Source organism: Bos indicus x Bos taurus, chromosome 6 (genome assembly GCF_003369695.1).
Source record: "Bos indicus x Bos taurus breed Angus x Brahman F1 hybrid chromosome 6, Bos_hybrid_MaternalHap_v2.0, whole genome shotgun sequence".
In the NCBI taxonomy this organism is placed as follows: Eukaryota; Metazoa; Chordata; class Mammalia; order Artiodactyla; family Bovidae; genus Bos; species Bos indicus x Bos taurus.
This window is the reverse complement of record NC_040081.1, coordinates 26,409,099-26,432,463: the sequence shown is the minus strand read 5'-3', so window position 1 is coordinate 26,432,463 and position 23,365 is coordinate 26,409,099. Positions and strand designations below refer to the sequence as shown.

At 34.9% G+C, this 23,365-nt stretch overlaps 1 protein-coding gene across 6 annotated transcripts in view; it reads left to right on the top strand.

Annotated features, from left to right (window-relative positions):
* The window catches only part of RAP1GDS1 (Rap1 GTPase-GDP dissociation stimulator 1), a 150,014-nt gene that overhangs the window by 71,995 nt on the left and 54,654 nt on the right, over nt 1-23,365 (top strand). For 5 of the 6 annotated variants that reach the window (XM_027544016.1, XM_027544013.1, XM_027544015.1 and 2 more), the window contains exons 3-4: nt 2,390-2,512; nt 7,572-7,697. In XM_027544016.1, the coding sequence (XP_027399817.1) occupies nt 2,390-2,512; nt 7,572-7,697 (249 nt within the window). Of the gene's footprint in view, nt 1-2,389; nt 2,513-2,548; nt 2,571-7,571; nt 7,698-23,365 lie in introns of those variants that run through there. The other variant, XM_027544017.1, reaches the window with a different exon arrangement.

Genomic DNA, 23,365 nt, shown 5'->3' with positions numbered 1-23,365 from the left:
TGATTACTTGATCTTTTGTACTGGATAGATAAACATACACATAACTACAGTATTTGCAAAGGAATGTTTTTAAGATAATAAATCCATGGAATTTTTACAATTCTCAATTTTTACAAATTTTTCCATGTAATTTTCTGTTGATTCAGCCGTTAATTCTAGCTTCTCCTGATGACATTAAGATTATTAAAGCTCTCTAACCCAGAGTCCTGGGTAGTCGTGGGTTGCACAGAACATTGCTGTTGAGCTTTTTGACCAGAACCTGTGACCAGGGCTACATTTTGCATTCAGTAAGCATGCACATACAGTTACACATGCGTGTGTAACTCAGTGTTTTACCTTACTATGCAGGAACAAAAATTTTTTCTATTCTTTTGTTGTAGATATTGTAAATTCTATTTCTCTTTTTAAGGAATTGCTGATCCTTATTCACCAAATTGATTTCAGGGTTCTTAATGGATTGGGACACACAGTTTGAAAAACACTGAGCTGAACAATCAGCAATTACTATAAAGAAATAATTATTTTTTAGAGTTTCTCAAATTATTAAAAATGATTTCCTACTCTATTGATCACAGCAGCTGTCATTTACTTAACAAGAAATCTTTAGAGTCCTTTTATTTATATGTGTATTCAAAGGCTATAAAAGATATTGAGGAGATACACATAGAAACAACATTCAAATAGAATGTTTTGGGGAGTCTGTGAGTTTGATATAGCTTTGGACGGCCTGTCTTTTAATGTTCAGAGTTGTGTTCCTGTTTTGCTGGAAGATTGGCGTAGGGTGTCTTGCGTGGGAGTTTGCTGTTCTTGGGTGGAGCTTGGTCTCAGGGTAGGTATGGGAGGCTTTTGGGTGGGCTTTCGTCTATTAATGTTCCCCAGTGTCAGGAGTTCTGTGATGGTCCAAAGTTCTGGAGTTGAGCCTCCTGCCTCTTGGTTTGGTCCCCCTCTTATGGTAACATCAAGAGTCTTCCCTCCAAACAGCACAGAGGCAAAACCCCTAGGTTAATGGTGAAATGACTCTCCAGAGCCAGGAACACCCAAAGAGATTCATAGTTATATAAAGAAGAGAGGAGGGAAATAGAAGTGACTAGGGGGAGAAAAGGGAGAGTCAAAAGGGAAGAGAGCCATCAAGCCAGTGATCAGATCCTTCATTTTGAAGAGGTTGGTTTGCCTTTCTGGTATCTGGGTCCTCCGCCAGCGTTCAGAAGTTGTTTTGTGAAAGTTGCTCCACATACAGGTGATCTTTTGATGTATTTGCGGGGGAGAAAGTGGTTTCCCTGTCTTATTCTTCTGTCATCTTGGGATTGCCCCCTAAACAGAATGTTTTAATGAGCCTTATAACTTCCTGTTTTTAAACACTTGGCATTCCTCTTCACTGTTCAAATAGTAATTTTAAATTTTGTTTCCTCGAGCTTTTATTTACATCATCGCTCCAGGTGTTACTATTCCAGGTGTACATCATTCCAGTTACTGTTTAATAGGTCATACTTTTTTACATGAAGTGGCTTTGTTTCATGCAAAGGCTCTTCATTTGTGGTTTAACAAAGATGGAAAACAAAGAAAAGAAATAGGCCTCTTGAATTTCTATATAACCATATAGAATTCGGAATGAAAGTGAAAGTCACTCAGTCGTGTCCAACTCTTTGCAACTCCACGGACTGTATAGTCCATGGAATTCTCCAGGCCGGAATACTAGAGTGGGTAGCCTTTCCCTTCTCCAGGGGATCTTCCTAACCCAGGGATTGAACCCAGCTCCTGCATTGCAGGTGGATTCTTTACCAGCTGAGCCACCAGGGAAGCCCAGAATTCTGAATACCATGGCCTTATTGCTGCCTAAACTATTTCCATTTTTCATTAGTGGTATTTTGAATAAGTTATGTGAGAAACACGGTAATCATATGGAACTGAATAGTCTCTTCTGTCACTCCATGTAAAATGATATGAGGTGAGTTTTTCGCACATGTAATTAATTGCCACTTTTAATTGCTGTAGCATTATTGGAAGTCATAGAATTTATATGTATATAATAATACATTATTAGGAAACTCAAAGGAAGTAGAAAATAAAGCATCCCTACTCTGAATAGACAGGATTGGAAATAACATTGAAAAGTAAGTCTGGGATGCAAATGGTATATTCAGAAAGGATTCTTTTGTAATCTGACTGTAGGTTTACAAAAGATTGTATTGAAAAGTGTTTCGCATAGGGAAAAACCTGAAGATAAAAGCAGCTTTTGGAACTGAAGATAATTTTATATAAATACACACATTTTAATATAAATAATTTCTACTATAGATGGTGAAAATTCTTTAAGAATTTACTGTAGATGTATTTGTCAGTGTTAGTGTTGAAGAGGTTCACTGAAGCTCTTTGTATGTATCTCTTTCAGATATGGAAACAAGTGAAAAAATCCAAGGAAGTGGAATACTTCAAGTGTTTGCAAGTCTGTTGATTCCACAGTCCTCCTGCACAGCCAAAGTAGCTAACGTCATAGCAGAAATAGCCAAAAATGGTGAGGTTTTCCTCAAGAACTTTTCTGCTGGGAACATCTTCAGTTTTACACCCTACCTGTCAGTATGTTTTATTAATTTATGTTTCCATTTTGTAGATTAGACCTTTTTTAAAAAAAAAAATTTCTCTATTTTTCTTTCCATTAACTTTTTTTCATGTAATTGTTTAAAATGGCTGTAGTCATTCTGTTCATACATTTCCCATTTGCTGTTCCGTTCTGTCAGAGTAGAGTTAAAGAATAGCACTACTCATCCCTGCTGTACCTGAATCGTTTATTACTTTGGTTATGGGATTCTTGAATTGTCACTGAGTCATTCATCTTCATTGTCACAGGAGACCTTACCTTTTTCAGCGTATATGTTGTTTTATGTTATATCCAGATAAACTCACTTTTTCTTGTCTGACCTACTGACATGGCACTGGACTGCAGTAGTGCAGTCGGAATACATACTATGTTTTCTGAGTTCACCTTCATGAGAAGCATTTATTTCTTAAGTGTCCATGTAAATATACTCTGGAGAAACAACCTCAAAGCATGGATTATATAATAGCCATCCCATTATATATGGTTTATATCCAAGGGGGAAGGGATGCTTTGGACGATATTTCAGGGATATTTTGTAGCAGAAATATTTGTATCTGATTTTAGTTCAGTCAATTTAAGAAAAACACTAACTTAAAAAAATTTGTTTTTTCACTTTTAAACTTTAGAATTACTTTACTGGTTTCTGCTATACATCAGCATGAATCAGCCACAGGTATACATACATCCCTTCCCTCTGAATCCTTCCTTCCATTTCTCACACTCCTAGGTGGTCAGAAAGCACTGGGTTGAGCTCCCTGTCTGCAGGCTTAGTCACTCAGTCATGTCCAGCATCTTGTGGGCTGCCGCTGCCCCACGGCACATTCCCACTTGCTGTCTGTCTTGCGTATGGGAATGTGTGTGCTTCCTGCTACTCTCTCAGTCCACCCCACCCTCTCCTGCTCCCACTGTGTCCATCGGCGTCTCCACTGCTGCCCTAGGTTCATCGGTACCATCCTTCTAGATTCCATACACATGCATTAATAGACAATATTTGTCTTTCTGTTTCTGACTGACTTCACTGTACAATAGGCTCCAGGTTCATCTACCTCATTAGAACTGACTCAAATGCATTCTTTTTTTATAGCTAAGTAATATTCCATTGTATGTATGTACCACAATTTCTGTATCCATTTATCTGTCAGTGGACATCTAGGTTGCTTCCATGTCCTAGTTATTGTAAAAAGTGCTGCAGCAAATATTAAGGTACCTGCATCTCTTTCAGTTATGGTTTTCTCAGGGTATATTCCCAGTAGTGGGATTGTTGAGTCATATGGTAATTTTATTCCTAGTTTTTTAAGGAATCTGCACACTGTTCTCCATAGTGGCTGTGTCAGTTTACATCCCCACCAGTGCAAGAGGGTTTCCTTTTCTCCACATCCTCTTCAGCATTTATTGTTTATAGATTTTTTAAATGATGGCTGTTCTAACCAGTGTGAGGTGATACATCATTGTAGTTTTGATTGGCATTTTCCTAATAGCGAGGGATGTTGAGTATCTTTTCATGTTTGTCCTTCTGTGTGTCTTCTTTGGAGAAATGTCTGTCTAGGTCTTCTACCCATTTTTGATTGGGTCGTTTGCCTTTCTGGTTTTGAGGTGCATGAGCCACTTGTGTATTTTGGAGATTAATCTTTTGTCAGTTGTTTCCTTTGCAGTTATTTTCTCCCATTCTGAGGGTTGTCTTTTAATCTTGTTTACTGTTTCCTTTGCTGTGCAAAATGTTTTAAGTTTAATTAAGTCCCATTTGTTTACTTTCGTTTTTATTTCCATTACTCTATGAGATGAGATATTGCTTATGTTTTCCTCTAAGAGTTTTGTAGTTTCTGGCCTTACATTTAAATCTTTAATCTATTTTGAGTTTATTTTTGTGTACGGTTTTATAAAGTGTTCTAGTTTTATTCTTTTACAGGTAGCTGTCCAGTTTTCCCAGCACCCCTTATTGAAGAGGTTGTCTTTTCTCTATTGTATATCCTTGCCTCCTTTGTGAAAAAATAAGGTGCCCATAGGTGTATGGGTTTATCTCTGGGCTTTCTGTCTTGTTCCATTGGTCTATATTTCTGTTTTTGTGCCACTCCTGTTCTGTCTTAATGACTGTAGTTTTGCAGTATAGTCTGAAGCTAGGAAGGTTGATTCCTCCAGTTCCATTCTTTTTTCTCAAGACTGCTTTGGCTATTCAGGGCCTTTTGTGTTTCCATGCAAATTGTGAAATTTTTTGTTCTAGTTCTGTGAAAAATACCATTGGTAGTTTGATAGGGATTGCACTGAATCTGTAGATTCCTTTGGGTTGTGTAGGCATTTTGACAATATTGATTCTTCCAAAAACACGGTGTATTTTCCATCTGTTTGTGTCATCTTTGATTTCTTTCATCAGTGTCTTACACTTTTCTGCATACACGTCTTTTGTCTTTAGGTAGGTTTTTCCCTAGGTGTCTTATTCTTTTTGTTGCAGTGGTGAATAGGACGAGTTTCTTAACTTCTCTTTCTGATTTTTCATTGTTAGAAACACTGACTTCTTAAAGCAGTTTTTAAACATAAAGGAAGGCCATGCTAAATGCAATAGCATTAGTATGCCTCTATTTCTCAAAGTTTGATATTATTTTTAGTCTTTTTATTTTAGTAAGTTGCATATATTATACTTTAAAAAGAAGAAACTTTAGAATTCTGGTCTCAGTTTTACACAGTTTTATATGTTGTGTAATCACTATGCAGGTGGCATTGTAAAGTACCAGTATATGTTATTTCTGGTCCAGTAAAACGGCTTGTTCATGAGTGTTACCAAAAAGAATTGCCATGAAATTTTAAAATTTGTTTTGTTGTTGTTTAGTCGCTGTGTCGTACTCTTTGCAACCCCACGGACTTCAGCATGCTAGGCTTCCCTGTCCTTCACTGTCTCCCAGAGTTTGCTCAAACCCATGTCCATTGAGTCGGTGATGCCATCCAGCCATCTCATCCTCTGTCGCCCCCATCTCCTCCTGCCCTCAATCTTTCCCAGCATCAGGGTCTTTTCCAGTGAGTCAGCTCTTCACATCTGGTGGCCAGAATATTAGAACTTCAGCTTTAGCATCAGTCCTTCCAGTGAATATTCAGGACTGATTTCCTTTAGAGGATTAACTGGTTTCTTCTCCTTACTGTCCAAGAGACTCTGAAGAGTCTTCTCCAGCACCACAGTTTGAAAGCATTAAAACTTCAACCCTCAGCCTTCTTTATGGTTCAGCTCTCATGTCTGTCCATGTTTGTTTGCAGGTTTCATTTGTTTAGAGGTGCTCAAAATATATTTTAAATTTCAGTGAGGTTCTATATTGGTAAATCATTATTTTGGTTGTTAATGAAAACTGATCATCTGTTGTTTGCATGTACGTCTAAGCTACTATGGTTATAATCACTATGCTCTGCCTTGGATTTGAGCTGGTCATAAATGTTAAGAGATTCCTAGTGGGTCTAGGAGTACTTCGTGTACTTCAAGCAGATTTGAACTGCTCTGAATAGATAATTACCTTGGGACAACAAAGAACTCTTGAGGCAGATCTGGTTTGAGAATGAAACCCCTCCAGACATTGTTAACCTAGACCAGCCACTATCTAAATTCTTAGGTGCAAGGTAGCTTGATTTTTATATCAAATAGTTTATTTTTAACTTCATTAGAAACACAGTATAATTTCCAGAAATCAGTTTTTATCTTTAAGCTTTTTTTCTTAAGAATGAGCACACACACATAACATAGATTGAGAAATTTTGAACAGCTGATTTTGAAATGGATTGCCATTCCTCTATCATCTCACTGAGTAATATCAGTCCTCATAATAGTTTGTCAGTTTCATGATAACTAGAGCTTGCTTCTAGTAACACTTTAGTAGATGACAGCTCTGTTTTAGAGACATAATTAGTAGCATTTATACTTTTAATTAGAGGCTTGTTAAGGGCCTGTCACTAATCCCTGCTGGTTAAAATAAATGGGACCCAATTTAAATGGTTGTTTATTGCTTAACCACCACATTGTTGTTGTGGTTTTTTAAGTGACTGGCTGAGAAAGTAGATTAGAGTCTTATTTTTAAAATAAATATCTTCAGAAATGCAACATGACCCAACAGAGATATTAACTAGGCTTACATTTCTTCCTGTTAGAAACTTGACAATGAAAGAAAATTGTGTGAACTGGAGAAAAAAAGAAATTAGAAGTTGATAGATTCATCATTGCTATGCATGTTACATAACAACAGAAGAGAAATATTAGCATATAGTTGTTAGATTTGATTAATTATAAAATACAATTTTGTTTAAATTTTTATTTCCAAAAATGTCCTCTAAAAATTGACGTAACTGACTGTGTGCTGATGTTCATACACCAGAGGATTATTAAGAAGTTCCAGGTACAAGTTTAATGTGGGAGCATAGCTATGACCATAAGTTACAGGAAGAAATTTGATACTTTTTATAGTAAGTATTCCTCTAGATAACAGATTTAAGATGAATTTGGGGCAAAGAAAAAATAAGCAGAAGAGAAAGTGTCCGTGAATATTTCTTCCTTTTTAGAATTGTACTCTTAAAGTATCTATTAATAATAATAACAACAATATATTTCTGAAACTAGGTGCTATTTTGGGTCTACAGTGCTAATAAGTGAAGTTGTAAAAGCAAGTAAAAACTTTAGTTCTTATTCTCCTCCTCCTCCTTTCTCCTTTTATAACATGCAGTTAAGAAAATAGTGATAAATTAGGATAATGAAAGTTAATGAAAAATTGTTTTGGTTTATGGTCGAGGCTATCAGCAAGAGAAATATGATCCCATTCATTTTTGTATACTTATTTCATGAAATATTTAGAAGGGTTATAATAGTACTTTTGGACAGCGGTGTACTCTTCAAATAGCAAGCCATTGTAAACATTTTAATAAGTGTTAATAATACGTAAATAATTAAGGAAAGTTATTTATGTAATTGTGAATGTTTATTTTTTTAATTAACCATATCTCTTATTTTCAGAATTTATGCGAATTCCATGTGTGGATGCTGGATTGATTTCACCACTGGTGCAGCTGCTAAATAGCAAAGACCAGGAAGTGCTGCTTCAAACGGGCAGGGCTCTAGGAAACATATGTTATGATAGCCGTAAGTGTTGACATAACAGTGGTACACTTACAAACTTTTGTTTAAGAGTCATGACTTTGGTAATAATTCTGCGTTGAGTGTTAGCACTCTCTCTTCTAGCCGAAGACATTAACGTGGGGGCAGTATGACTTAGTTCTGCTTATGAAACTGAATTGATGGAAATTTGGGCCATAGTATTCTAAACTAAGACTTATCCGACATGAATTCTTTTTTTGTGTGTGTGATTTCACAAATGATATTTTCAGAAGAAAGTAAGTAAATTTCTAAGTTTTGGAGCTTTTAATTTTAGGGAAAAAATATCTTTTCAGTTAGGCTTTATGAACTACCATCTCTGGATGAGAATGCTTCTGAACACATTTTTTAGTTTCTAAGTCTATCCAAATACATTTTAATTCCTTGCAATTCAGTAAAGCCATTCATAAAAACCATTATCTTTCAAGAGCTAGATTGGTTTATTGCATCTTGCATTGACTCCATTCCTATTTGTCATAATGTCATTGTCATCCTCACCACTTTATACAATATTACTATTCCTACTAGGCAAAGAGAAAGCAAGAACTTGGGTATGAGTATAGATATTGCAAAATTTTTACATTTTCTACCTTTTCTTCCCATATATATGCAAATGAAATACAGAAGAAAAATCTTGAGTATAGTCAATTTAATTAGATTTATCCTGATTTTCCTTTGATTTCTATTTTCTGAAACAAAAACACATTTTTAAACACTCACTTTTAGCATCTCCTAAAAATTTATTTAATTCAATAAAGTCACAAACATACTTATTTATGATAAAAGAAAGATACAAAAAAAAGATTGAAACCATAGGTTTCAGTTGTAACTTCTCTGTAGCAGTAGAGATAAGGCTAGTCTCATTTATTCTTTCCTTACTTTTTCTGAAATATCATGAGGACATAGATATCTTTTATTATGAATTTTAATTGGAGAATTTGAGTCCCCAATATTGCTTATAGATTGACCTTACTTTGCCTTCATTCCAGTTCTTACTTATCCTAGGGTATTAGCTTTGTTTACAGAATCTATGTTTATGACTTTATGCTTTCACATTTAGAGTTTTTATTAAACACCTTAGTTTATAATACTACCTTTCAACAACGAATGTGTATTTTATATGATTAATTTTAACAATATGCATTTAATAGACCACTGCAGAATAATAGGTAAAGATTGGTTGCAGCTATTTGGAGCACAATCATTACTCTTTTTATTCTTCTGTGTTTGTTACTAGATTTTAAGGCTATCAAGTATTCTTTAATCTTTGTTCAGTTTAGTCTTGAATTATGCATTGCTTGAACATCATAGGAATTAATCTGTTTTGAGTACGCTTGTTCTAGAGTTTCACTTAACATTGGCACAATGGAAGAAATACCCATAGTGATCTATTGTCTCATCTTGCTATGATTTTTATGGGCACAGAGTAATTTTACTTTCTGTGTACTCCAAAGAACCTTGAAGTTAGGGTAATAAATGTCTAGTTAATAAGATTATCATTTTTGATGAAACTGAAGTCCATTATAATTAATTCCGTTTGTCATATCCGTTTACTCTATTCTTACGAGGTATACTGTCTATAAAGTCTGTGGCTATACTTTAGGCTATAAAGTTAATTTTTTTGTTTCATTTATTTGTGAATATAACCACTTTATTTGCATTTAATTCAATGAAAATTATAGCTGAATAGAAAATTAAGCATAGTGAATACAGACTAATTTTTATAGTTTTAGATCTTCTTTAAGGAAAATGAAGTTAGTAGTCTTAAAATGAATAAATACAAAAATTTATTTCTTCACAGTTTATCACTGTAAATCATGTGGTAAAATGTGTTCACTGTGCTATGCTGTCTTAAGCATATAACTTCCATAATACTATATGCTTTCTTATCCTTTTATTTGAAATTAAATCTCTGTAAACTTATCAGTGGTTCTCCAGAATAGTTGTAGGAAGAGTAGGCCCCTTTAATTATAAGAATGATAACAAAGTCTAGAAATGTGATGCTATGTGGTTGATTTTTTAATTTAATTAAAATCCAATGACATTTTATGACAATTGGGAGTTTGAAAGAACTAAGAAATTAGATTTATCTTTTTAAAGAGTATTGAATAACTTCTATTTTAATGAATTAATTAACCTTCTTCCTTCTTAATAGTGTAATACTTCATTCCTAAAAGGAGAATAGACAACTATAAATGACAGCCTTGTATAGTAAAGGAATGTTCTTCTTACAAATAACATGTGATTTAAATTTTACATGTGTATTCTATCAAACTTAGCCACAGGACTGGTCAATTTATTCTTGTTTTACAAGTGTATTCCAAATGAATAATCTTTTAATGTGGGTTTATTTAGAATTTTATTGGGCCTACAATACATATTAAACTCAATGTATGAATAAAGTAACATAGAAAATTCAGTATTAGAGATAAAAGCTTAAGCAACGTGTGCATATTTATAGATTTTTATTTGATAGTTAAAACATAAGGCATTTGCTAGCATATTTCAGTTAAAAGTTTTTTCTTTTTTAAAGAAGAGCTATAACTGTAAAAAGAATTACACTTACCACAAAATTCATGGCCATCTTTTGAAAAAAGTAGGTCAGATTTCAGTTTTACCAGTTTTGACAGTGCCCATTTTAGGAGCTCTTCCTAATGGAAGGAAACTGTCTTATATAATGCTAACATCAGGTAATAGACTGATATAACTGCTAAATGGGACAGAGTGAGGCTTTGTTGCTGATGAACTTTTTGAATCCCAGTCTCTCTCTTGAATCCCAGTCTCTCTCTTGGATGTAGAGATAAAAGAGTCACTGAGTGGGAACATTTTTCATTTAAAATGCTTAGTCTTTTTCTTGTGCTTCTAGAGAAGTGCCAAAGCATTTATGGATTTCTCTTTCCAAGTATACAAACAGAATTCTGATATAAGCAACATTTTAAAAAATTCTTTTACCTGTAACTTTGCCAAAAGTACTCTTTTTATAAGAAGTTTAACACCTTTTAGATCAAAGAAGAGAAAAAAATTATATTTTAATTTGGAAAGAAGTCAGCAAAGCTTTGATGGGATATGCTAGGGGGTGTGATTTTAAATAAAGAAAAGTAATCTTGAATCTCAGAAATTCATACCTTTGGCTTATTTAATTACACATTTCTCTCAAAAGTGTTATGGAAAAAAATGAACTCTTTCTTTCTTCTTAACTGGCCATCTTTGTAGTATTTCCTTCTTATAATGATTAGTTTTGTGTATATATCTTTGTATGTTTAAAATTGCTCATATACCTAAATGGCCTTACAGTATTAAAGAGCTTCATGTTGAATTCCCACTCAGTGTTTATAATTTGCAGAGATAAATTAGAGACTAGAGTCTCAACTTTCTGTTTGTAGATTTTACTGCTTGAGGTCAGTAAATAATTGATATTGAAAATACTGGTTAAAAAAGTTATTTAGTAGAGGCTAAAATAATATGATTGCATGAAATTAAATATTTGCACCTTTTGTATACCAGAGAAAGAATTATATGCAATTCAAATTATGCATGCGTGCATGCGTACTCAGTCATGTCCGGCTCTTTGCAACCCTATGGACTGTAGCCCACCCGGTTCCTCTGTCCATGGGATTTTCCAGGCACTAATGCTGGAGTGTGTTGCCATTTCCCAGAGGGTCTTCTCAACCCAGGGACCGAACCTGCATCTCCTATATGTCTTGCATATAATATATATTAAAATTAAGTAAATATACCTCTTTATAGAAATAAAATTAATGCTTGTGATTATATAATTAGTCCTATTATTAGAAATGTGCACACTTAAGAAGCTTGTATTATATGCTATCTTATTTGATGTAAAGAAACTTAAATTCTTGCTCACTGAACATGTACCAAACTGAGGTAGTAATCTGGAGAAGGAAATGGCAACCCACGGGGAAATCCCATGAGCAGAGGAGCCTGGCAGGAGTCCGTGGGGTCGCAAAGAGTTAGACACGACTGAAGCGACTTAGCTGCAGCAGCAGAAGTGGTAATCAGGCTTGCTGAAGCTAGTATTTATGAAGTGAACTAAATATTGTTTATTTCAATGACTTCAAGAAGTATAAAAAGGAAAGGGTGCCCAAGTATTCAATACATGTGTGGACCTATTTGTATGTTAGTGATTCTAACTGTGCTATACTATTTCTGTATAAGGAATAAAGAAAAAATCTGTTATTCTAACTGAAAATGCTGAAAAATAGCAGTAACTCTGTAATATTTTATAATGTAAATTGGTTAGATAAGAATAATACAAACATGCTTTGAAATGTCTAAATAGTTAGGGTATATTTACAGCAGTTATATTCAACATGGAACTACTAATATTTATGTCTTGCATTTAAAATAAATTTTTATTTCACTGATATAAATTAGGTTAAATATTTGATTATTTTATTAAAGTGTTTGCAGGTCTATATGTTTGTCCTACTTTTTTTTTTTTTGGTATTCAGTTTTAGAGTAGAATTATCAAACAACAAGTTTTAAAATAAGACTTTTCAGCTTTTATCAATTATGTTATATTTTTAATGAATTTATTATCAAAGTGCATCATGTATTTAAGAAGAAATAACTGTAGGCAGCTGTTAGTTTTAAGAGACAGTGGTTATGGCTATTATCACATGAAAATCCTCCATTGTAAAGATGTCCTAAATATATAGTAGTTAGAAATAGATAATGTTTTGTTATACTGTCATAAGCTCTATAAAAGGTCCATGCCATTAAAGAGTTTTAAATATGGTGGAGAAAATAAACTGCATAAAGGAATAAACTTGTGGACAGTTACAGAGTACACGCTAAATATGTGGTTTTTTATCAGAATGAAGATCAATGGATGAATGGAGTAGTGATTGGAGCCTTTTTTTAGAAATTAAGCAAATAGTGCATTGTTTATAAAATATAGTTTATTTTTAAGTTAATAAGATTATAAAAAAGTAAAATTTTAATATGCTCTCTGGAAGGGAAATATTACAGATTGATAAGATTTCCAGATGTACCATTTACTAAGTTGTCATTTGATCTTTCTGAATTTTAGTTTCCTCATTGGAAAAGTGGGCTGTTGAATGGATTAAATGAGGTTTATATAATAGATGTACAATATAAATTATGAACTGCTGTGCAAAGGGAATATGTAGCATTTGCATATAGTCATTTGTCTTGTTCAGTTTGGGCTGCTATAACAAAATACCATTGACTGAGTGGCTTAAACAACCAGTGTTTATTTCTCAGTTTTGGAGGCTGGGAAATCTACATAGGATCAAGGCAGCAGTAGATTCAGTATCTGGTGAGGACACTCCTGGTTTTCCCATGGCCTTTTTTCCCCCGTATCTTCACAGAGAAAGGAGAGAGAGAGAAAGCAAGCTCTCCTGTCTCTTCATGCAGGCCTTACCTTGAATGACCTAATTACCTCCTAATATCATTTCAGGGGTTGGAATATCAGTTATATGAATTTTAGGGGGACTCAAACATTCATTCAATAACATTATTTCTAAAAAATATGCTGTGACGTATGTACACTAATGTACATAGGATATTTAAAATAAAGATAAAAAGAACAGAAGCTGCATAAAGACAGGCAAAGATAAATCTAATAAGAATCAGGGATAATATGCTTACTATAAGGAACACTAGTTCCATTTGAGCTTCTCATTTGCCAAGGGGAAAAACTTGATATACTATATAATTTTTTAGCTGTGCTAAAGAGAAATTTTGTAGGTCTTCAAACAGAAAACTGTTGAGACAAATGCAAGAAGAGATTTATCATCAGGATATCATTAGCTCCCTAGATGATTCTGTACACATTCCTCTTAAAATATGCAGACAGCACCTTCAATAACAGTTCTACAAAAGTTGCTTAAATAGTTTTCATGTGATTATTTCTTGGACCAAATCTTTAATAGAATCTAATAAATAATATGCAGTACTTTAGCAAAAGTAGTTCTGTTTAGACAGTATAGCCCAAATGTGTTGTTTTTTGGTAGCTGAACTTGATTCAAGTATACAACTTAAAATTTTCAAGAAGTTTTGACTTAAATATATTTCCTAGCTTATTTTAAACCAGAATACATTTCTACTTTGGATTCACTATACCTATTCAGTTTCTTTGTTTGTGTAATGTATCAAAGTTCTATTTTCTGAGACCAAAAAATAACTTAATCTGTGATTTTTAAGCCTGTTATCGATTTGATAAAATTTGATTTAAGTGATAGTTACTACTTAAGAATGCCTCATTAATGGCATGGTTTAAACCATTAATTAATGGTTTCATGAATGTGATAAAATTGCTTTAAACCATATGTGCCTACACACAGCACAAATGCATATAAAAACTGATGAAATCTAAATAAGGTCTGTAGATTGTCAGTTTCCTGGTTGGTATATTGTATTAGAGTTGTATAAATGTTACCAAAGACAAGCTGGATGGAGGGTACATGGGACACGTCTACTAATTTTTTTTTGGTAGCTTTCTATGAGTCTCTATTTCAAAATTAAAACTTTAAAAACACCACATTTCTGAGAGACACACATAATCTCTTCTTTGGGAAATGACCTTGTTTCTTTCAGCCCTACTTGAGGGAATGGGAAGAAAAAATGTACATAATTATGAACTTAAATACATATACACAGACATGTAAAAGTTTAAAGTATGATCTGCAACAATAATTGTGTTTTTACTAGTTTTGTGTAGTTAAAGTAGAGGGAAAAATTGCCTCTAATTTTTCTCCCTCCAAATTTGACTTTCAGGAAAAAAATAAAAAATTGACAGCCCCAGAATAAAATTTAGGGAGAGACAATTCATACTTTTGGAACCTTGATCAGAGCAGATAATCTAGAGGTTCTTCTTTCTATGCATCTTCTAGGGATAAGTTAGATATTAGCATTCCTAAGTCTCAGGAGAATTTCTGTGTTGGACCAGAAGCCTCGGGTGAGATCTCTGGTCAGGATCAGCCTGTAAGTAATATATAATTTACCTTTGTTCTGGAAAAGCCAATGCAAATAATGTGAGAGGGAAAATAGTTTTGCTGATACTCATTTCTGTTTAATTGTTCAAGTGTGTCTCCTATGTTTAAAGAAGTTCTAGTGCATTCAAGGTAATGAATCATGTATATCAGTAAGTAAAAACAGGATCCAGTGATGGTGCTATAAGAGGATACACAATAGAGGTCTAGGAGGGAACTTATTTGTATTGGGGCTCTTCCAGTGGTGTTAGTAGAGGAGGAAGCAGTTAATCTGCATGGTATTTGGACATGTGGAGAAAGGATTCAGATTTTTCAGGAGCACAGAAAAGCATTTGAAAAGGTAGATAATAGAGTAGAGAGATATATCTGGAACCCATGTACAGTGGGGAGCCATGGAAGTATTTGAACAAAAAAGTTGTGTTCAAATTGATCGCATAGAAAGTTAATTTGAAAAAGATGTATCTTATATGGGCAGTTGCTCTTAACAGAAAGGATGCATCTGAAACACTTAGGGAACTTTTTCAAAATATGTCTTCTTGGCCACACCCTAGAATCAGTAAATCAGAATCTTTGAGACTATAATCTAACCTATCATTGATATTCGTGCAAATATTCCTTAGATGATTCTCATGCACATTTGTACTTAAAAACCACTGAACAGTAGACTAGATGAAAAATAACCAGTTGGAAGGTTATTGTTCTTTTCAAGCTTAAAGAGTAAATGAAAGACTAGAAAGAGAAGGATGCATGTGTGTATGTATAAGAACCCAAGAAAGTATCAGGTAAGAAGGAGTCCATGAGTCCCAAATTCAGATCTGAATAACACCAACAGAAGCAGATCTCAACCAGGTGGATATGTTTCGAGATGGGTTGAATTTGAAGTGGTGTTATCATCTTCAGGTGACAGAGCTTTGAAATTCACTCACGTAAAAGTGATGGTTGACCAATGGGAATAGCAGAAATGTTTAAAGGTGAGCATGAGGCAAACAGCTCAAATTAGAGTGTAGAAGAAATGAAGGAGCTTGTGAGGAAACGCTGAAAGATTTGAGGAAAACAAATTTCATGTCATGGGTTCCCAGGAGTCGAGTAGTAAGCTCTGTCAAGCACTGCCAAGGAAAAAAAATGTAGCTGAATTTTGATGATTTAATTAACAGACATTCATGTTTTTAAAAACATCTCTAAGTTGAATCTTCCAGAGAAAGAAATAGAATTTCAAGGGCTATGGTGAGCAATGAGGAAATGAAACAAAGATATTAAGTTCCTAGAAATTGAGAAAAGAAAAGACAGTAATGCTCTGTGGGAAGGGCAGCCTTGTGAGAGTAATTAAAGCAGTGGAAACAGGAACTTATTTGTTGGGCTAGGACCCAATGCACAAGGACAGAGTAAATTTCCTAGAGTGGATGATTGTTGGAAAAACATCATAGATAAAGAAGAAATGAAATCTTTGGTGTTAGAATGGGAAAGGACTTTCTGCCTTAGAGAAAAAGGACCAGATAGGTGAAACTATTTTAAAAAAAAAAATGTTTACAGTAGTACAGAGGGCAGTCGAAATGTCTTTCTGGCATGGCCTTCATCTTCCCAGTAAAGTTAGAAGTCAAAGCTAATTATTAAATAAAAGTTACTGGCAAAGTGATGGTAAGAAACTTTGGTGTGGGGGAAGAGTTGAGAATTGGAACTGTGAGGAATATTTTAAATAGTCATAAGGATATGATTTTTAACTAAGCAAATGGTAGTGAAGGTTTACTTAGAGATCTTGATTTTGCATCCATTTATTGATGTGTGTTTTGCACTTAAAATGTGTGTAGGCTATGGAGCTGTCTTATACTGGAATGTGTGAACAGGAAAGAGCCACTAAAAATAGCTTGCAATTGGCATTTTCAGTTCCATAGAAGGATTCTGTGGAACTCCTATGAAATCCTGTGGAATCCAGTTTGTATTGGAAAGGGAAGAGAAGTCAGATGGCAGAGAGATCAAGAAAGCATTATAGTAGGCCAGATGTGATGTGGTAAATACAGGAGCAGAAAGAATGAAATTAAATTACAAAGTACAGTTGGATTATCATTAATTTGGTTCTTATAAAGTATCCACCAGGTGTAAGCAGTGTTAAATATTATTTAATAACCTTTCAGTTTATGGACTTCCCTGGTGTCTCAGTGGTAAAGAATCCACCTGCAGTGCAGGAGCTGCAGGGGACATGGGTTTGATCGCTGGATCAGGAAGATCCCCTGGAAGAGGTCATGGCAACCCACTCCAGTATTCTTCTCAGGAAAATCCCATGGACAGAGGAGTATGGTGGGCTGCAGTTCATAGGGTTGCAAAAGAGGACACGACTGAAGAACCTAACACAGAGTTTATACTTTGAGGAACTATGATTTTTACATTTTTGTGCTTGGTATTACGTCCAAATACATTTTGTTTATTAAAATGGTATTTAAAAATCTAAGAGTCTATGAATTTTTACCATAATCAAACTTACAGGGCAAAGAACATGTTAAATACGCTGCTTTTTTCCAATGCTTGATTGGTTTCCAAGTACTATGTTATAAAAAAGTAAATGCCTTGTTGAAGAGATAAGAGTAGTAGTTTTCAGGTAGTTGGCATCAGTTTTATAGATAGGCAGGTAAGTGGAGGCAACATAGAGGGAGTCTTGCATGTGGCAAAGTATTAAATGATTTTTTTTTTTAGCTCAATAGGAAGTCATTTGTGGTTGCCAAATTTTTTAAAAAAGCATTTTTTTTTTGTCCCTTGGATACCAGATTCTCTCCTTGCCTCTAAGTCAAAACCTAAATGGCCTTTGAAATTTGACTTTCCTGATTAGCAAGTCTTTAAAAGGGTAGGAAAATTCTAAATATGATGCAAAAGGAAGATTTTTGGTTTTTCTTGTTGTTGCTGTTTAGATCTGTTTTTTCCCCTTACCTTTACTACTCTGAGTTCACTTGTTAAAGGTCAAGTCTATGTATAGACACATTAAACATAAAATCTCTAGTCTACTTTTACCACCATGTCAATATGTATTATCCTCTGCTCTTAATTGTATTCTGTTTTAATCTTTCTATTTTTCTTCTTTGTAACCAAGCTAAAGTACTGAAAACTTTCTCTGTTTTTAATCAAACTTATCTTTGCTGCAAGTTGGGAGTATTTCCCTTGATTGGGAAGCAATAATAAAAGATAAGTACTTTTTAAAGGTGAACAGTTCATATTCTTCTTGATGAGTGGAATAATGTACCTTTTGAGAAAATGTGCTGTTACCAATTCACATTAAATTCTAAATTTTAACTACATTTACATATGCACACACGTACACAGAGTTGTATGTATATATAGTCTAGTGTAGTTTTTTAACTATGAAATAACTTGATACAAAAGCCTCTCATTTAAAATAGTTGGAATAAAATTTAATTTTGATCTTGAGCAGTTAAACTAAAAAATTGGAATAATATATTATTTACCTTGTTACCTGAATGCTGTTCAGAAGAGACTTAAGGTAAATTTATTAAATGATTGAGTTTAATTAATAATTTATAATATATAGATATTCAGTCTTTTGCTGATAAATGTAGAAATATAAAGCTATAGTAAATAGAGTACTTCATTGATTTCTTTAGCAAATACAGTGTGATTTGCAGATGCTCTACTATTATCTAAAGGCTTTTTAAAAAAATTAGAGTTGTCAAGAATTTTGACTGACATGAAAAATCTATTGCTCTGTAGAAATTAATACTGATAACAGTGGGCACACCAAAGCTGTCCATCAAATGTCTCACTGTGACCTAATTTTAAGCTGCGTCTGTGGAATTAGTGTTTTCCTTTCCTGATCATATGCTATAAATGTAAATATATAGATCTATTTGAAATTATCCTACGTTAAATAAAGGCAGTGTTTAAATCTGAATATAGTACTCTGCCACAGAATTGCAAGCTTTATATTTCCTTTTGATATATGGGTATTTATTGGTCATGATGTTTTTTTCTTCATGACTTACTTTTTAATTTCACTGACATAATATTTATAGTTTTTGCTTTTATATCTAATCTTTCATGCATTTTACCTGCACCTGGAGGGTGAATAATTGTTTTTTTGGGATTTCAGCAAAGATGTTGATGAATTTAAAGTTTTCATTAGAATGCTTAAAATATATTTGACTATGTCTAAGGTACATAATAGAAATTGGGGAAAATGTAAGCATCAGAAGTTAATTTTCTTCCTTGGTAGATTTCATAAGTGTCTTTTGACTTGATCTTGAAAAACAATGTAAGGGTGTCTATTTACCAGTATTCTGCTCCAGGAAAATAAAATATCACTAGGCGTTGGAGAAGACTCTTGAGAGTCCCTTGGACTGCAAGGAGATCCAACCAGTCTATTTTGAAGGATATCAGCCCTGGGATTTCTTTGGAAGGAATGATGCTAAAGCTGAAACTCCAGTACTTTGGCCACCTCATGCGAAGAGTTGACTCATTGGAAAAGACTCTGATGCTGGGAGGGATTGGGGACAGGAGGAGAAGGGGACGACAGAGGATGAGATGGCTGGATGGCATCACTGACTCGATGGACGTGAGTCTGAGTGAACTCCGGGAGATGGTGATGGACAGGGAGGCCTGGCGTGCTGCGATTCCTGGGGTCGCAAAGAGTCGGACGCGACTGAACTGAGGCAAAAGTAAAAGGCAGTATATTTAAGAAGCATACAGAAAACCCTGTATAGTTATGCATATCATAGCCAATATGTCTGACTTAAAAAATAATGATACAACTCATTAATTTACATCATGACTGTCAGCTCTTTGGAAGATGTTGGGACTCAGAAAATAGGAGCAAGAACTCCTTATCTTTGTGGATCTTGTAAAGGAGGAGATAGATAATAAACGAGTAAATACTACAAAAAGAAGGAATTTACAGTGATCATTGGTATCAAGAAAATAAACAAGAAGATATAATGGAGAGTATCTGGAGATGAAGTTCTCTTGTTATTTGAGCTGAAGTCTGAAAAATGAGAATAAGCCATTTAAAGAGAAGGGGAAGAGTGTTCCCTGGAGAAGTATAGCAATTACAAACCCCTGAGTGAGGAAAGAACTTGGTGTGGTCAAACCACGTGAAAGAGAGCAAGGTATATGAACTGTGGTGAATAGGGAGAGTGTTGTTTAATAAACTGGAAGAAAAAAATAAGACCTAGATTACAGAAAGCTTTGTGGGTCATTCGAGAGTAATGAGAAAATATCCAAGAGAATCTGATACAGATTTTAAAAACATCACTCTTGGAGCTGCATGAAAAGTGGGTTGAGAAGAATGGAAGACTTAAGAAAGGGAGCCTGGAGACCAATTATAAGACTTGTAGTAGTCCAGGCAAGAGATAATGGTGACTTGAATTAGGGTTGTAGTAGTGAAGCTGAGAGGCATCAGACGAATTTGAGAAGTATTTAGAGTGGTGGATGAATCAGGAATAAGGGTAAGGGAGAAATGATCTGGGGCTTGAGCAACTGGCCAGAGGGTAGGGCCGTTTACTGGTATGGAAAGAACAAGTCCATTTTGTTACATTTTTCTGAATTTTGTCATTGCTGCTTGTTTTTGTTTTGTTGGTGGCAGTAATAAGTCTAAGATTCTTAAGAGAGAGATGCAAGAGGAAATGGCAGTTGGGCAGTTTCCATATCTTTATATTCTTACACACTTTGAGGATAAACATACAAAAAGTTTAAACTGTCATGTTTAGCAAAATATTCAGATGTTACTTGGATAGAATATGTAGATTGAAGGAACCATGATAAATTAGAAAATTTAAGGGAATAAACCTGCTTAGAATTTATAATTTTTTTTAAATAGAAGGGATTTTGGAAGTCATCTAATCCATCTCCTCTAAATTTTACAGATAAGGAAACTGAGGCCTCAGAGTTCACATGACTTTTGAGGATCAACAGCTAACTGGGTGATAGTGTTGATCTAAAATTATGTCTCTGGTTTATTTTCTCAAAGTAATGCAATTGAAGGAATTACCACTTTCATAAATACCTAAATATTTCATGAAATAATTTTATGCTTCAATATTAATAGTTCAGCCCTTAGATTCCAGATATAGGAATTTATTGTAAGAATTTTGCTAAAAGCTAATCTTAAATGAATATTTTGTTTAATCTAAGTCAAAAGTAAACTTTATCTGATTTGAAAGAAGTCAGCAATCAATGCAAAGAAATAGAGGAAAACAACAGAATGGGAAAGACTAGAGATCTCTTCAAGAAAATTAGAGATACCAAGGGAACATTTCATGCAAAGATGGGCTCAATAAAGGACAGAAATGGTATGGACCTAACAGAAGCAGAAGACAATAGAAGAGGTGGCAAGAATACACAGAAGAACTGTACAAAAAAGATCTTCACGACCCAGATAATCACGATGGTGTGATCACTGACCTAGAGCCAGACATCCTGGAGTGTGAAGTCAAGTGGGCCTTAAAAAGTATCACTATGAACAAATCTAGTGGAGGTGATGGAATTCCAGTTGAGCTATTTCAAATCCTGAAAGATGATGCTGTGAAAGTGCTGCACTCAATATGCCAGCAAATTTGGAAAACTCAGCAGTGGCCACAGAACTGGGAAGGTCAGTTTTCATTCCAATCCCAAAGAAAGGCAATGCCAAAGAATGCTCAAACTACCACACAATTGCACTCATCTCACACGCTAGTAAAGTAATGCTCAAAATTCTCCAAGCCAGGCATCAGCAATACATGAACCATGAACTTCCAGATGTTCAAGCTGGTTTTAGAAAAGGCAGAGGAACCACAGATCAAATTGCCAACATCTGCTGGATCGTTGAAAAAGCAAGAGAGTTCCATAAAAACATTTATTTCTGCTTTATTGACTATGCCAAAGCCTTTGACTGTGTGGATCCCAATAAACTGTGGAAAATTCTGAAAGAGATGGAAATCCCAGACCACCTGACCTGCCTCTTGAGAAACCTATATGCAGGTCAGGAAGCAACAGTTAGAACTGGATGTGGAACAACAGACTGGTTCCAAATAGGAAAAGGAGTATGTCAAGGCTGTATATTGTCACCCTGCTCATTTAACTTATATGCAGAGCACATCATGAGAAACGCTGGGCTGGATGAAGCACAAGCTGGAATCAAGATTGCCGGGAGAAATATCAATAACCTCAGATACGCAGATGACACCACCCTTATGGCAGAAGGTGAAGAGGAACTAAATAGCCTCTTGATGAAAGTGAGAGAGGAGAGTGAAAAAGTTGGCTTAAAGCTTAACATTCAGAAAACTAAGATCATGGCATCCGGTCCCATCACTTCACGAGAAATAGATGGGGAAACAGTGGAAACAGTGTTGGACTTAATCTTTTGGGGCTCCAAAATCACTGCAGATGGTGACTGCAGCCATGAAATTAAAAGACTGTTACTCCTTGGAAGGAAAGTTATGACCAACCTAGATAGCATATTAAAAAGCAGAAACATTACTTTGCCACCAAAGGTCCATCTAGTCAAGGCTATGGTTTTTCCAGCAGTCATGTATGGATGTGAGAGTTGGACTGTGAAGAAAGCTGAGTGCCGAAGAACTGATGCTTTTGAACTGTGGTGTTGGAGAAGACTCTTGAGAGTCCCTTGGACTGCAAGGAGATCCAACCAGTCCATTCTGAAGGAGGTCAGCCCTGGGATTTCTTAGGAAGGAATGATGCTAAAGCTGAAACTCCAGTACTTTGGCCACCTCACGCGAAGAGTTGACTCATTGGAAAAGACTCTGATGCTGGGAGAGATTGGGGGCAGGAAGAAAAGGGGACGACAGAGGATGAGATGGCTGGATGGCATCACTGACTCGAGGGACATGAGTCTGAGTGAACTCCAGGAGTTGGTGATGGACAGGGAGGCCTGGCGTGCTGCAATTCATTGGGTCGCAAAGAGTCGGACCCAACTGAGCGACTGAACTGAACTACTCCTTGGAAGGAAAGTTATGACCAACCTAGACAGCATATTCAAAAGCAGAGACATTACTTTGCCAACAAAGATCCGTCTAGTCAACGCTATGGTTTTTTCAGTGGCCATATATAGATGTGAGAGTTGGACTGTGAAGAAAGCTGAGCTCTGAAGAATTGATGCTTTTGAACTGTGGTATTGGAGAAGACTCTTGAGAGTCTTCTATATTATTAAGTAATTAAAATCCTATAGTATATAATTGCTTGAGAAATATTATTGTTAGTAATCTGAAAATTAATTTCTGTGAGATGTGTAAAATCTGAGTATATAGTATAGGCTTACTTAATGCCAAGTAATGTCAAATTATTCCTTTTTTTAAGATGAGACTTGAATATTTTACACTGTTTATGTAGATCAGTGTGTTAGTTTCTTGGGAATACTATAACAAAGTACCACAAACGTGGTTTAGAACAACAGGAGTTTGTTTTACAGTTGTAGAGGCTGTAACTTCAAAATCAAGATGTCAGGCAGGACCATGCTCCCTTTTAACCTGTAGGCAGAGACTTTCTTTTCTTTTTTTTTTTTTTTGCCTCTTTCTAGCTTCTGGTGGCATCTGGAGTTCTTGGCTTGTGGCCCAAACTCCAGTCTCTGCTTCTGTCATCACATGCTCTTCACAAATGTCTTTTCCATTTGTGTTTTCGTATCTTCTCATGGCATTCTCCTGTCTGCATCTCTTTCTTCTTATAAGAATAATAGTCATATTGGATTAAGGACCC